General features: G+C 40.5%; 2 protein-coding genes across 2 annotated transcripts; one reads left to right on the top strand and one right to left on the bottom strand.

The window, feature by feature from the left end:
* Window positions 1-133: 133 nt before the first annotated feature.
* mgst3a (microsomal glutathione S-transferase 3a) lies at window positions 134-2,251 on the bottom strand. The gene is made up of 6 exons (XM_038718543.1): window positions 2,095-2,251; window positions 1,532-1,657; window positions 1,279-1,352; window positions 1,084-1,141; window positions 824-896; window positions 134-719 (listed from the first exon to the last, which is right to left on the bottom strand). Exons 2-6 carry the CDS (start codon window positions 1,646-1,648, stop codon window positions 580-582), a joined length of 462 nt encoding a protein of 153 aa, XP_038574471.1. The 5' UTR covers window positions 1,649-1,657; window positions 2,095-2,251; the 3' UTR covers window positions 134-579.
* A 2,764-nt stretch (window positions 2,252-5,015) lies between these two features.
* LOC119902393 (leucine-rich repeat-containing protein 52-like) lies at window positions 5,016-13,957 on the top strand. The gene is made up of 2 exons (XM_038718544.1): window positions 5,016-6,034; window positions 11,295-13,957. The coding sequence occupies exons 1-2, from the start codon at window positions 5,386-5,388 to the stop codon at window positions 11,621-11,623; spliced, it is 978 nt and encodes a 325-aa protein (XP_038574472.1). The 5' UTR covers window positions 5,016-5,385; the 3' UTR covers window positions 11,624-13,957.
* Window positions 13,958-14,734: the final 777 nt, after the last annotated feature.

Below are 14,734 nucleotides of genomic sequence, written 5' to 3' on the forward strand. Positions count from 1 at the left end.
AATAAATACCAATTCAACTCCCAATAAAAATATTTATAACCAATGTTATTTAATATCATCAGAATGACAAATGTCAAAACCCTGTTTTTAGCATGAGAAAGAACATCTGAAATTAATAAAGACAATAATCATGTCTGGAATATTGGAGTTTATACTTTTGATTAATCATTTTCAGTTTTTCATTCAAGTACAAAATCTGGCTTTTTCAGCTAAGCAAATGCAAACCTAAATCACAAAGTCCATCAGGCATAAGACTAATATATTACTACAGCAGCATCTTTATTTTTTTATTGAAAAAAACAAAAAACATATATTATGAATATTCAGGTGGCCAACTAACTTAAAATTTCAAAATCAGGCTGCAGGTGAAAATGCTATCAAGACAAACTGACAGGTCATGTATGTTGTGGGAGTGCTGATGAGTGAATGCACCACATACATTATCATTATCCCCTCCCTGGAGAACCTGTCAGGCCACATGTCAGAGGTTAGCACACACGTTGCAGGGTATGTGGGTTATGTAGGGTGGCTTTGATTATAAGGTCACAGAGGGAGCCCATCCTGAAGACTCTGTCCTTACTAGCAACAGTTAGCTTGACGGAAGGAGCCCATCCGTGGTCCGGTCCAGCCAAGCAGGTGACGGCCGAAGTTGATAGTGGTCAGCATCAACCCGAGGAAAGCCACGCCCCCAAACGCTCCTCGCCCTCTTTTTTTAGGATCTAAATGAGATTAATAGTGATAAATATTAGCACCTTCGCACACTGCTTTGCGTTACAAAAGCAGAAATGTAGATTATATTATGGGCTTCCCAACATGTTCTTACCTCCTGAAGAGTACCCATGTGCGTACACCTCCCTGCTTAAAATCCATACAGCCCCAAGTCCACTGGCGAGACGCTGTGATTGACAGACACACATAAGCAGAGGGGATTTAATAAGAAGACCGTACATTTCTTCCAGAATCCACGCAAATCATTATCCTACTTTAAATTGTGTGCTTTAATTGCTAAAGATCATCTATGTAACATCTTATTTTGTAAGTGGTATGTCGGTGCTACAGTATAATATGCAGAAATCAACTTACAGGAGAATGCAAACCACCAACAGCCAGGCAGAAAAGAAAGGCGGGGTAGACCTCCAGGCTGATGAGAGGCGATAACAACATGTTAACTGTCACCTCTTTTTCTATTGTTACTATGAATGAAAGCATGGCGCAATATCAATGACTGTGTGCAAATACCTCCTAACTTGTAATGCACATATTTCAGCTCATACGTACGTGTTTTGGTGTGAACGCTGGATGCAGTTGAAAATGTTTCCAGTTTCTGGATCATCACTGTACATCTGAGGATACTGAAAGGCAAGTTTATTCAGTTTATAGGCAATTCAAAGCACCTTTCAATGTACCACAAAACAAACTATTGACTTGCTGTGGTGGTGTTTGAATGGGTGGGAGCAGATTTTCACTGTGTGAATGAGAAAAAGGGGCTATATTCTGCTACTTGTATTTGAACACCAATACTTGGGCTCACCTGCACATTGTACTTCTTGCGGGCCAGGCCAACTTTCACAGCCAGATGTCCAATCATCACCATGCTGGCAACACCAGTTAAAACCACATATCCGTACTCTTTAGAAAGCACCACCATCTTGACAGACTTTAAAAGAGGAAAAATAACAGCCGAATTAGTTTTGGTTGTTTCTTCCAAATAAAAAGTGCATATTATAGGTTATATTGTTTTAGCATTTCAGCTTTTGACTAATTGACTACTTTTCTAGCCCCCCCCCTTTTTTCTTTTAGCTGAGAAAGGGACAGTTCTTTGTCGGGAAAGAAGTAACAGAAAATGCTGATTTTTCATGGATATCAATGCGCAGCATTCGGCTGCTTGTGTACTTTCTTGCTCTCTGGCACACAAACAGTTTATAAATCTGCCACAGAGGAGAAAGAGGCCGAGAAACCATCAGCGAACACAAGGACGTCTTAAAACCGAAAGGTCAAAGTATTCTGCGATGCCACTAACGTAATGTCAGACCAACAAGTTTGTGAGGAAACATAAAACAAATCACAGGAATCATGTGTCAAGTAAGCGTTTACCTTTAAGATGCAATGTACGAGGTTGACAGCACTCTAGTAAAAACACAGCAACCACCCCTAAGTTTGCAACTCAAATACGTCCGTGTACGTACGTGGCTACGTCACACGTAGGGCGTGGTGTCCGCTTGTGCTGCTACCTTTTGTGAAATGATTTACTCGACTGTTACGGCTTTTATATAGCTAATATTTGTCAGATGTAATGGGAAAATCCGGTTTCACTGATTCACGTAATTACTCCGAGCGATTCAGTGGTCGACAGCAACATTTCCTCAAATGATCAGTTCCACTCATCTGACATGCGCCCTAGACAGCAGGTAAACTATGTTTCAATGGTTAATATTAACCATCAAGGTTCAAGGTATCTTAATTTCCCTGATGGGCAATTTAGATCACAGCTGGGAGTAACAAATAGGCCTACATATCAAACAACAACAAATAAATACATCAACAAAGGTAGCATTTACAATGGTGATAACAGCCAAGATAAATTAGCCTACCTTTTCAACCTATTAAATCCTGTAGTAAGAGCAGCAGTACTTGTAAGAGCTATTAGCGTGTACGACATGGATGGAGTAGGTACCTAGAGAAAGAAGTAAGAGTTAGCAAACAGTGCAATGAATACAATAACATTGTAATGAGATAGAAGAAGAAGAGCACAGGAAGTGTATTCACTTGCAAAGATGAAAATCTAACTTATTCCATCAACATTTGAATACACTCACAGACTTCTAACGCCTATGATAAGGGGATCAAAGTAGACACTGCTTCTTTTTTTAAAAACCAATAATGTTGGGAACCAGTGCTCTCAAGTTGCCTAAAATACAACATCTCTTCCAAGGAGAAGCAGTGGGTCCCTGATTGCAGATGTGTGGTCACCTCCTCCTCTCTGGTTTATTTCATAGCCTGATGTAGATTCATCATTGCTTGAATATTGTTATCAGACATTGCAGGTTTGAAGAGATGGGTCTAAGAGACCAAAAAACAAAAAGGAAACTTTGCTCTATAATTGACTGATCGATATATTCAAGAAAACATCTGTTTAGCTGACAGTGCCAACTTTTACTTCCTTTTTTAGGACAGATATTTTGACTTGACATATCAGAAAAGCACATGTGCCAGTAATAACAGTACTACTCTGTGTCAGTGAGCCAGTTCACAAATACATGGGCCCTGATCCTTGTAAACCTAAATGGAGGCCAGCCAAAATAATGCCCTCTGTTGAGCTGACCACTGACTTATTTTAATCTCTGAATTGCCATTAATTGTGATTGATGGACATCATTTTGCCATGTTGCTCACACAGGTTGCTCCAGCGATGATGTCTTTACTGTCTTTGTACAACCTTTTACATGCCAACACTTGTTGGATGTAGATTAACCCACATGTCAGTAGTTGTGTTATAACAAAACAACTGCTTTATGAATGCAGATTAACCATAGAGATAAATATGGGAGACAAGGCCTTGCAACAATGGTGAAATGTGACTGACATTACAAAAACAATCAAATATACACAGCACCATACTCTAAATTGAAATATTCAAGGAGACTTCTGCACTATTTTATGCAAATCCTCCCAAAATTCAGCCTGACATATTTGGTATATTTAGAAACTTTGAGATCTCCTCCAGAATTTAGAATAAAAGCTCATTGGGTTTGAACAGTGTTTGACTAAACAGCTTGAGTTATGAGTGGGCAACTGATCAGAAGATGTAGAATATATCTGTGCTTTATGTGTCATCAGAAGATACATTTGGATAGTCTATGGGTCCTGTGGAATTGCAAGTCAAGCTGCAAACTATGCATGTGAAAAGAAAGTATATAAGAGGATTGTTGCATGACAGCTACTCACTGTGTTAAACATTACCAAGTATTTGCCACTAGATGTCCTCATAAAGCCACTGAATATCCTTGACACAAAACAGCTGTGTGGATTAGTTCAATCCACAGGATGGCAAGTGAGAAACACACCTGGGAATACTTATAGTACAGGAAAAAAACCTAAACTTCATTTTATGGATGTGTGTGAGAGAGAAAAAGAGAGAGTGTGGTCAGCGTGCTGTGGGTTGTTGACTGTCGACTCGGGGGGGATCCTTTCACGGACTGTCAGCGGCACATCTGTCCTCCTCCTCCATCATACTGAGTCTGATTCAGCACTTCAACACCTACACAGAGAGCCAAGAATAGACTCCGGACTCATACTGAGACTGGCGAGAGGAGAAAAATAACTGCTGCCTGAGACCACCTTTACCCATCTCATCTCATCCCATCATCTGTTGGCTGTATGCTCGGTATGGTATGAATTCGGAGGGTTGGATGCCTATGGCTGTTTTTTTGTAAAAGCCTCATTGCACCTAGGTCTGAGTGGCGTAGATAGGCTGACAGGGATCCCCCTCTCAACACTCTGTTATCACTGCCCCACTCTCATTTCCAAAGCCTAAAAACCCATGTGATCTGATCATGTACAGTGTGTTTCCCAGGTCTCAGGTGCACCTGCTTTTTGTTCTACCTCCACACACACACACAAACACACACACACACACACACACACACACACACACACACACACACACACACCTGAGGCAGGCTGATAAAAAGTATCCACCACACATGCATGCCCACAAACAGATATGTACATACACATACATACATTATTGGATGCAGCTTCCACACACATTGTGCCTGCAACTGGAGCATTGTAGGTCACCTTTACTGTCTATTCCACAACTATGCACTTTGTCCCTATATCCCATTTAAAATGTTATTTCCATTACCCCTGCTGCCCAGAGAGCCCCCCTCCCACCTCCCCACAGCTCACTTCAAAGCGTGAGATCACTCCATGACAAACCCCCACCCCCACCCTCCGCGCAGTTCAGTGCGCCCCCCTCATGTGGATTCAGTTTTCAGTTTCGGAAAGCGAGACGATGGCAAACATGTTGTGGAACAACTGACCGTGATCATTGCAAGCAGCGCAGCATGAGAGGATGTTGTAAGCTTTTACGATATGTGAATAGATGTGTTCTGATGGAAGAAACCCGATAAAGCAATGAAATGTGAAACAGCATGAAGGCATCTGATTGTCAAGTTCCAGTCACTTGATGCGCGCTGGATCCAGGACCAACGACAGGATGAACTGAGACATTACGCGCAAGCGGTTGCCACGGGGGAGCGTTAGGTTTGACCTCTGTGGAAATCATTTCTGGGACAAACAACTCAGTGCGGATGTATCAATGAAGAATGTGACTGCATCGGACTCTCTCCAAACGGGGTGGATGAAGCCCTCGGCGGTGTCATGCGTCTTGCCCCGCAGCCAAGCGCGCGACCCTTGCGGCTCATAGTTCTGCTTCTCCTCACCGCGGGGGTGAACACATCCCCGGTGCTGTCTTCGGGCTGCCCGGACAAGTGTGTGTGTGATGACCAGCTGGTGGTTCAGTGCGCTGGGCAGCACCTTACCACCTTCCCGGTCAACTTGCCGCTGGCCACAAGGCAGCTCATCATCTCCAACAACCGCATAGTGGAGCTGCCGCCGCTCGCGCTCAACTACCTCTCCGACCTGGTGTACCTGGACTGCAGCAACAACTCCCTGACGGAGATATCCGAGTCCACGTTTGGGAATCTACGGAAGCTGGCCTACCTGGACCTTTCCTTCAACACCTTGATCCGGATCGAGGACAGGACGTTCGGCCCCTTGACGAGCCTGGTGATGCTGAGGATGACCGACAATCCGGGGCTCTCGGAGATTCACACGGACGCCTTTGCGGAAAACGCGGCCCTTCAGGTGCTGGATGTCAGTCGGAACAATCTGACCATCCTCAACATCACCTCCCTGATCGCGCTGCCCTCCCTGCGCTCGGTGGGACTGAGCGGGAACCCCTGGAGCTGCGAGTGCGACAACGAAGACTTGTGCCTGTGGGTCCACTTGGAGGGCTTCAAGTTCCAAGGTTTATCAATTATCTATTCTATTTTAATCTAATGACATATAAGGTGTAGTTGGCATCATCATATGATACTTTACTGTTGCCTTTTCCTTACTGTCAAATGGATAGGCCCCAGAGTGCCAATCACATGAGCTGCTGTGCTCCAGTTATTAATTATTAGGTAATGCCCGGTTATGTAAACTATTGGCCTTTTGCTGGTGATTGCCCTCAATAAGTCTGTAGCCTATCCCATGAAAAAATAAAAACGCATTTTTGGGACACATTTTATACAAGAAATAATAAGAAAGTGTTTTATATTAATGGGGACATCTTAGAAAATAGTTATGAAAGAGAAAGCAAAGTTTCTCATGAGGCATTGGTCTTTAAATTTTTGTAAATAATTTACTAATGCTTTTAAGTCATTAATGAGACCAACTTTTGATTAGCCAGTTTGTGAACGCCCCATCCCTCCCACGCACACACACTTTATGGAACCTGTATGGTTGAATATCAATCAGACTCTTTAATTGTGGAATATGAAACAAATAAGCAAAACTGAAAAAAATAAAAGTCTTGATCTAACTAGATTATGACACAGACCTCTTGCATTACAAAATAAAGCAGGACCCACTTTAAGGGTCTCATGATGTCAGTGCTGTATATTCCCAAATATTAACATACAAACACACAGACTGAAGCTTCCAGTCCCCTGCAATTCTGGGCCCCCATGGCAGTTTGCCAATTTGTCTTTACCCTCCTCCAGCATGTCAAAACATCACCCAGAATGATTTTTCACAACCAGACAACCCTACAATTGTAATTATTAATTGTATATAATGGATTTCTAAAACAAATATGGACTAACCACTTATAAAGCCTATATTGAATAAAGAGTCTTATTTAAAGCTGGAGTCAATTAAACATGTAAAAAGGAAAGAGAAGCATTAAAAATTTACTTAACAAAAGTGATTCCTATAAAAATGGCAGTAAAAGTCTCCCTTCATGGAAGCAGTGACTCCATGGCGATCTAGCAGAGCCCTCACTGCTGGAATTCCCTCACAACTTAAAAATTCCTTGTCACGTCTGCGCCTATGACCGCACAACAGATAACATCATGCCATCCTCACCCACAATTGTATTATGTTCGCTGTGGTAGCTACAGTGTGTCGTGCAAAATGTGCTGATGTATGTGTGCCATATATACACATATGCAACCATCATGCAGTTTGGTGAGGTCTGCAAAGTTCACCCCTTTCTCAGCTTCCAGTGGGATGGTGACGCAGGTGACGGCAGTGGAGCGTGACAGCATTCAGCCTATCAAATAGCTTTTCTAATTTATTCAGCTCTGCGTTCTGCAGTTTGGGAGGAAAACAAGAGAGTCTTTTATCTTGAAATGACTAATCAATCTCTATTTTATCCAGCTATTGGTATACTGCGGATGTGATTAATGGATCATAGTTGCGCCATCAAATATTGATTCCCCCTTTATTTTATTACTCTCAGGCTGATAGATGTGTCTAATATTAAACACTTGTTCTTACTTTGAGTTATTATGCTCAGGCTTTGGTGTGGATGTGTCACTAAGCAAAAGGGCAGCTGCTATTTATAGTGTGTCTTACTGTGCAAGAAGCCAATCACAATTCTAACGCCATAACTATAATACACCCACCACACTCACTTAAAAGGCGTCCCCTGCTCCCCCCCCCAACACACACACACACACACTCACGCTATAGTTCACCACGGTCCCTGTGCAGCTTAGGCCGAATCCAAAACAAGTCCTGCAAGAGTTGTCCTATTTTCCTTCTGCTCACTGCCTTTTGTCTAGCTTAATTTGTAGTGGAGTCTCTTCCAGTGACAGCTGCCAGCAAGGCAGAAGGCGCACACAAATTTCTACCATCTCTTTAAAGCAGACAGCACAGCAATGCCTCGTTCTCTCTGAAACGAAGTGCCTTGTCTCCTAAACCATGTGAAAAATCACACACACACACATTCATAGTCACAGTTAAAGTGAAAAATACAAAATCACTGATTCATGCATCTAGACACACAAACACAGTTGATAAAGCACACTTTTGGTGTTGGAGTGGGGTGGGGGGACAGAAGGATAACATTTTGGAGACGACTGTGTTTCAGCTGGGAGCTCTGTCTCCAAAGCCTTGTTATCTCTTGTCTGGGTCTCACCTGGTTCATGCAACACGGCTCGCTTGTCTCCTCGGGTTAGGCAACGCATCAATAGCAAGCGAGTGAGAGAGAGAGAGAGACAGCGAAAGCTTGAGGAAGGAACCAACAGATTCTCCTCTGTCTCGCCTTCCTGGCTAGATTAGCACTCTGTTATATAAGGAGAGGTTCTAGAAATAGAGCAGAGTGTGTATGGGGAATAGAGGGAGGGAAAGCCCTCTTCTTTGATGCCAGTCCCTTTTGGGCAGGGGTGGGGGGGTGAAGCCAGAAGGGTTTCCTTCCTTGCTGTCAGTTACACACACACACACACACACACACACACAAACACAAACACGCACACACATGCACACACACGCACACACACTTAGACTCTGCAAGGGCAGAGATAGAAAATGAGAAAGTTAAGTCTTGTGGAAAGGGTTTGTGCATGTGTCTGTGAGTACATGCATGAATGTGTGTGTTTGTAATAGCCAGAGTCAGAACAGCATATTGTGTGAACAGTGCGCAGCAGCAGCCTTTGAGAGGATCAGAGTAGGCTTTGAATTCTCTGTGGTAGATAGAGCTTAGAGGAGCTGAGTGTCCTCATGTTCTTCAGCGGCACACTCATTTTCAAAAATGTTCACCACAGTAAAGCTTCTCTGTGGATAGGACTGCAGATTTATGCACTGTGAATAAAATATTAGGAGAACATACATTTCAGTCATCCTATCAAGTGATTTGATTGAAAGCTACAGTATGATCCCTCTCACACAGATCACACCTCCCACCAGCCTGAGTCAGTTATAACACCTTAACACCATGTGTTGCTACTGAGAGTGCATGAAAACTAGTTAGCAAGCTAGCAGAGAAATTGAAAATAGTTAGCTAATAGGGGATAAACATTTAAAATTATTATCCAAAATTAATGAATTAAGAAGTCAAATAGCTAAAAGTAATGGATAAATGAAATAATAAACAAATGAATGAATAAATAGTTGACATAACTACCTACAACCTTTGGAGAAATTGTTTACTAAAAGAATACATGACAGTTAAAATAGTTAATTTAGCAAAAGTAATTGTAAAAATTGTTGAAATAGCTAAAGGTAATGGATCAACAGTGTCACTTTAAGTCACTTTTTCATATGCCAGCAAATGAGAATGTGTATTCTAAGTTTGTGGGTGTAGAAATAGGGTTACAGAATACTGTTCCCAGTGCAAAAACTCAAAGACTTCTCATCTCTCCCAGTGGGAATTCTCCCTAGCACAAAAGCTTTGAAAAAACAGAAGCCAATTAAAAACAGTGGCTGTAGGGAGATGGCAACACTCTGTTGTGTTGTGCTGTGTCTCTGCTCACGGTAAAAGCCAAGTTTCAGAATTATTTTCAGCTGCTGCAGGGCTTAACAGCCATTATATGGCATATTTATGTTGACTGATAGACCTTTTAAAATTGTATCCATCTACAGTACTTTTCTGAAAGAGAAAGAACTCAACATTTTTATCAGGATTTATGGATTTCAGCAAGGGTTTAGTCATACCTGGTGCCTGATGATGAGAAACCTTACAGGCAGACACAAACACAAAGGCCCAAGTTACTCTTTAATCCTGTTGGGTGTGAAAGGAGTTAAATAAATAATTCATCCATGATTTATTTATTGTTGTTGTAATTTAATACTGCACCAACTCAAGACTCTAGTACACTGGAAGCTCCTTAAGCCTTGTAGAGTTCTGATAAATAAGGCAGCATTGTTATGCTAGTGAAGCTTTCTGCATTTTAGTCTTTTAGCAGTATGAACCTGAATATGTTATAGATAACTTCAGCTCAGTTTGCTGCCATTTACAAATGTTATGCAAAACAATATTTAACAAGCTGCTCTTTTTAATACCATATGTATAATATTTTCTTGTTAAGTTAGTTTTGTATTTTGTTGGCTCTCATAACATCAAAGGTACCTTTAAATCATATGATTATTATATGCCAAGGCTATGTATGTGTTTGCTCTATGTAAGTAAATGTACTTGATATTTGTGCTGGAGATGAGCAGATAAATGCACTGTAAAGGCCATGAAAATATATTTTCTCAGTCAGCTTTTTACTCTGCGTGACAGGGTTCCACGACAGCACATTATTTTCTTCCGAAGTTAAAACTGTTTTAGTTATTTCTGTATTTTTGTTTTTGTCCTTGGTTTTCTCACTGGTTTGAGGTGGGTGGGCATAGCAAGAACAAGGTGATGTCATGTACATCCGAGAACACTTCCTCTCATAACACCTCTAACCCCTAACGTCTAACATGCACTTCGTGTACTCCTCTTCTGGTATCTCCTTACAATTCTCTTGTATTGATTGCACTACTTTGTTACCTCTTACTTCTTTCCGTAGATATTTACCCCACTGATGCCGCACGCACTATTATCTCTTACTAGTATTTATTGTCAATTGTAGATTTCTTACTTTATTGGTGCTCGTATGTTGTTCCTCAAATGTAGGTCGCTTTGGAGAAAAAGTATCTGCCAAATGAGTAAATGTACTTCTGTGCACCAATCAGAGTTTGTCAGTATTTCAGTCAACATATGGAGGCAGTTGTGGGGTCATTTTGCCAACAGCAGCAACCAAAGACCTGAAGAAGCAGATCAGCTGAGTTTTTGAATGTTAAAATGTTATCAAAAAACAATTAAGATTTTAAACCAACTTTTTCAGGGGCTTTAAAATTAATTATGTATGCATGTGTTCTGCTTTACTAAACAAAAACAACAACATTTTATAGAAAAAGACCTAATGCAGTTTTATTTGCTACTGTCAAGGGATTGTCCTAAATTGATGTCATGAAAGAAATGTAAACCCTGCACATGCAGTGCTGATCAAGACACTGCATGCGCAGGGTTGAGTGGCTGAATGAAGCCACTCTAGGACAGCTGCCCTGTTTATCGTAAACGTTATTTGTTATAAAACTACCAGCCAGGAATTCTTTAATATGAGAAAAGTGAGAAAATGCATTTTCTCCAGTGCACTTCACAGTGTAACAATTATTAAATTATATTTCCTTACAAATATGTTGATGTATTGTATTCAATTGTCCTATGATTAATCCCCAATCATTCCTTCTTGGTGTTGTCTCTTTGACAGATGAGGGCCTTACGGTGTGTGGCTCACCTGCTGACATGCAGGGCCGTCGTCTGGGTGAGGTGGGCATCCAGCTGCGGACGTTATGTCACCAGACTCTGGGCTCCTGGGACTACCTTTTCTTTGTAGTCATCGGCTTTGTCATCTTTGCTGCCGGCACTGTGTCGGCCTGGGTGATGGGTGTCATTATGGTGCTCTATGAGCGCTACATCAAGAAGAAGGATGAACAGCTGGATGTGGATGACGAGGATGGAACCAGTGCAACGGGTGGTACCTCGCGGGTCAGGAGTGACCATGGCAACGGGAATTTGAAAACGTCACACACTGTTTAAAAGATTTAATGCCACTCTGCCCGCCATGGATTCCCACAGTGCCTCCTGACAGCTTCCAGGACCATCTAGTGATACTCCAGTCAAGTGGAGTCTGTCCAGCTCCGAAAGAGAAAAAGAAATGATTCAAGAGAGATGAGGAATGTCATTCTTCTAATTTGTAGTGGGCTTTCAGTTGACATAACACACTCTGGCTGCCTTTGTAGAGGTCCTGAGCCCTTGGGTATTACTTACCATGTATGCAAATGTATGGCTTTTCTATAATGGTTTCTATATTACTTGGTAATATTTGAGTGTGATGTGGTTATACAGGGTGTCAAAAGAGCTTATATTAGTCATTCTGGTTATCTTGGAAGCATCAGCATAATATCAGCACATGCTCATTTTGGCTTGTGTACCAGTATCAACGGTCACATTTACCAGCTCAAGTTTCACATTTTGGGAACTTAATTTTATCACTTTTTGCCAAGATTTAGATGAGAGGATTGATCCCACTCTCATGCCTGCCCGTTAAATATGAAGCTAATAGCCATAGACTGTTCGTTTAGATTAGCATTAAAACTGAAAACAGGGGGAAACAGCTAGCCTGCTGCCTCTGTTGAAAGTTAACTATATCCACCTATCAGCACTTCATTACTTGTTATATCTTGTATGTTTTTTCTTGGCCAGGAGTGTCTCCCAGTGACCCAGTCGCCTGGCAACTGTTCCCTGCCAAGAAACAATCTGGCACTTAGTTCTCTCATTAAAAATGGCAAATTTTCATTTTTGCACTTATGTTATTGTACAGATTAAACTAACAAGATGAACGGTAATTAGCGATCCTTAGAGGTGCTTGTAGGCAGAATTTCTTACATTTGGACAGACTCAAGCTAGCTGTTTCCAGTCTGTATGTTAAGCTACACTGACTGGCTGCTGGCTGTATAGCGCTAAATTGAACAGACAGACATGAGAGTGGTATTTATCTTGTCATTGCACTTTTGGCAAGAAAATTTGTATCTCATGTCAAACTACTCTTTTAACCCCCATCTGGGACCAGCTAGTTCCAACAAAGGAACAGCAGTACTCATCAAAGTCCAATTCAAACTATCAACCAGCTTAAGCCGATTGTTTTTGCTAGTGGGAAAAATATCTTCACTTTGTGAGTAATGTTAGTTTGTTGACACACCTCATTTGAGCATCACCTACTTTATCCAGTAGAAACCATTGTTACTTGTTACTGTAACATTAAGGACTTTTTTTTCTAAAATTAGATAGAGAGACCAAAATCAGAAGGCCTAAAGACAATGGCGGTTTTCCCTTCCAATAAACCAACACTTTTTTTCTCAAGGAACCAAAATAAATTGGGCTTTTGGGACATTTGTTTTGTACCTATAATGTTAGAAACTGGATATATACACCTGTTACTAATTACTATAACAATATATTTCTAGACCCTACTTACAAAAATAGCATTGTTTGCAAGCAAAACTTTTGCCAGTGGATCACCATAATGGCAACAAGAAAAGCAGAATTGAGACTTAGTTTCACAGCCTCTCCAGGAAATTTAAAGTGGTGTGATCATTCTACTCATAGGTATGAAATGAGAGGATTAAATGCATTTATACAGTGCATTTAAGTGATTGAGCTTATTTGCAGATGTGTCAGTGTGTCGATCATTGGTTCAGTGGTGTGTAGTTTTTTTTGCTGATAGTTAACCTCCCTCATCTTTTAGCCAAGAAACAAATTGCAGTATGTTTGTGAAGTTTAGAACCAACATGTGCTGAGGTCGGTTTTGGAAGCTCTGCTGGATGGAAAGTAAACAAGAGTGTGATAAGTGATTTCTGCTTCATTACCTCTTTGTTGGGTAACTGGTTTGAGTGCAGTGTCCCATCTTTGAGGGTGATTGACAATTCAATTCATTAAATAAGAAAACAGGATTTACTGCAACATACAAAAGATCCTAAATGCAATCATGTGAGACTCATTCTTAAAAAGATCCATGCTCCTAATTTCTTAGTAAATGAATTAGACCTTTTGTTTACACTTTGAATTGAGTGAATTTATGAGTAATTTACTCACCAAACCTGGTGTTTAATAGATATACAGTTGTGACAGTTTACAGAAATAAGGCAGATAATGCTGTCTGGACAAACAGGGAGCAGAATTATTTCAATCTACAATGGAAAATATTCACACCTGCTTTGTTTGCGGATTTGCTTCCAGTTTACAACATCATAGATCACAAACTTAGAGCAGAATGACAATTTCTATATTTTAGATTATAGTTATCAGGCTGTACCACTCCCATGGAGGACTGATCCTGACATATTAAGAAATAAATACATAAATAAATGCTCAATAAATAAATAAGCATCCATTAAATGCACATTTATTCGCCTTTGTATTAATTATCTTATTTATTTATTGTCCGTTATAATCTTCAACTTTATTTATTAATTACTTCTTTTTTAAATGTATTTATTTATGTGTGTTTTAATATTTTTGTCTGTTTTATTCTTCATTTGTATTTTTTACTCTATTTATTTTCCCAATGGTATTTATTTCTGCTTGTCCTTTTTACATTTCTCTATACATTTCTGCCTAATTATGCAAATGAGGAGGGGCTGTGTCTTAAGGGTTGAACTTCTCCCCTATTGGTGGACCCGTCAGACCACAGAGGTTGATTATATGCATACATCAACAAGCTTGCTCCTCACACAGTCAGATGGCTTTCTTCAGTGAACTAAGGTGTTTAGCAACTCTATTTGAAGACAATACTACCAGCCATTTTTTAAGCCAATAATGCTTAATTTTATATCTTTATGAAGTCAGAGTTACCCTGAATTCAAATGTGATAGACTAGTCATCATCAGGAATTATTTAATGTTTTCCCAGAATACCAAAATGAAATAATAAAGTAATAAAGAAAGAAAAAAACGTAATGGACACATGTAACATGTTTTATACTTTCTGAATGTAATCCAATTAATCCTGTTTTCATACTATATATACGTTGTGTTAACACCTTATTTTGAAAACCGGACGTTGTGTCGTGTATCTTTGTGCTAATTTCACAAAGTCTGTTATTTGATAAATTATGTTGTTTGTGGTGCTCGTACCGCGTACTATTGAGCT

This window comes from Micropterus salmoides, unplaced genomic scaffold (genome assembly GCF_014851395.1).
Source record: "Micropterus salmoides isolate LMB-PRFRI ecotype aquatic unplaced genomic scaffold, ASM1485139v1 Ms_hic_scaffold_14, whole genome shotgun sequence".
NCBI lineage: Eukaryota > Metazoa > Chordata > Actinopteri > Centrarchiformes > Centrarchidae > Micropterus > Micropterus salmoides.

What these genes read in the sequence shown, in the direction of transcription:
- mgst3a (XM_038718543.1), bottom strand. Translation starts at nt 1,648, where the DNA reads ATGGTGGTGCTTTCTAAAGAGTACGGATATGTGGTTTTAACTGGTGTT. An exon ending in CAGCGTTCACACCAAAACAC is followed by an intron (nt 1,142 to 1,278) that starts GTACGTATGAGC and finishes GCCTCTCATCAG; the next exon opens with CCTGGAGGTCTACCCCGCCT. An exon ending in ACATGGGTACTCTTCAGGAG is followed by an intron (nt 720 to 823) that starts GTAAGAACATGT and finishes AATCTCATTTAG; the next exon opens with ATCCTAAAAAAAGAGGGCGA.
- LOC119902393 (XM_038718544.1), top strand. Translation starts at nt 5,386, where the DNA reads ATGCGTCTTGCCCCGCAGCCAAGCGCGCGACCCTTGCGGCTCATAGTT. An exon ending in GGAGGGCTTCAAGTTCCAAG is followed by an intron (nt 6,035 to 11,294) that starts GTTTATCAATTA and finishes TCTCTTTGACAG; the next exon opens with ATGAGGGCCTTACGGTGTGT.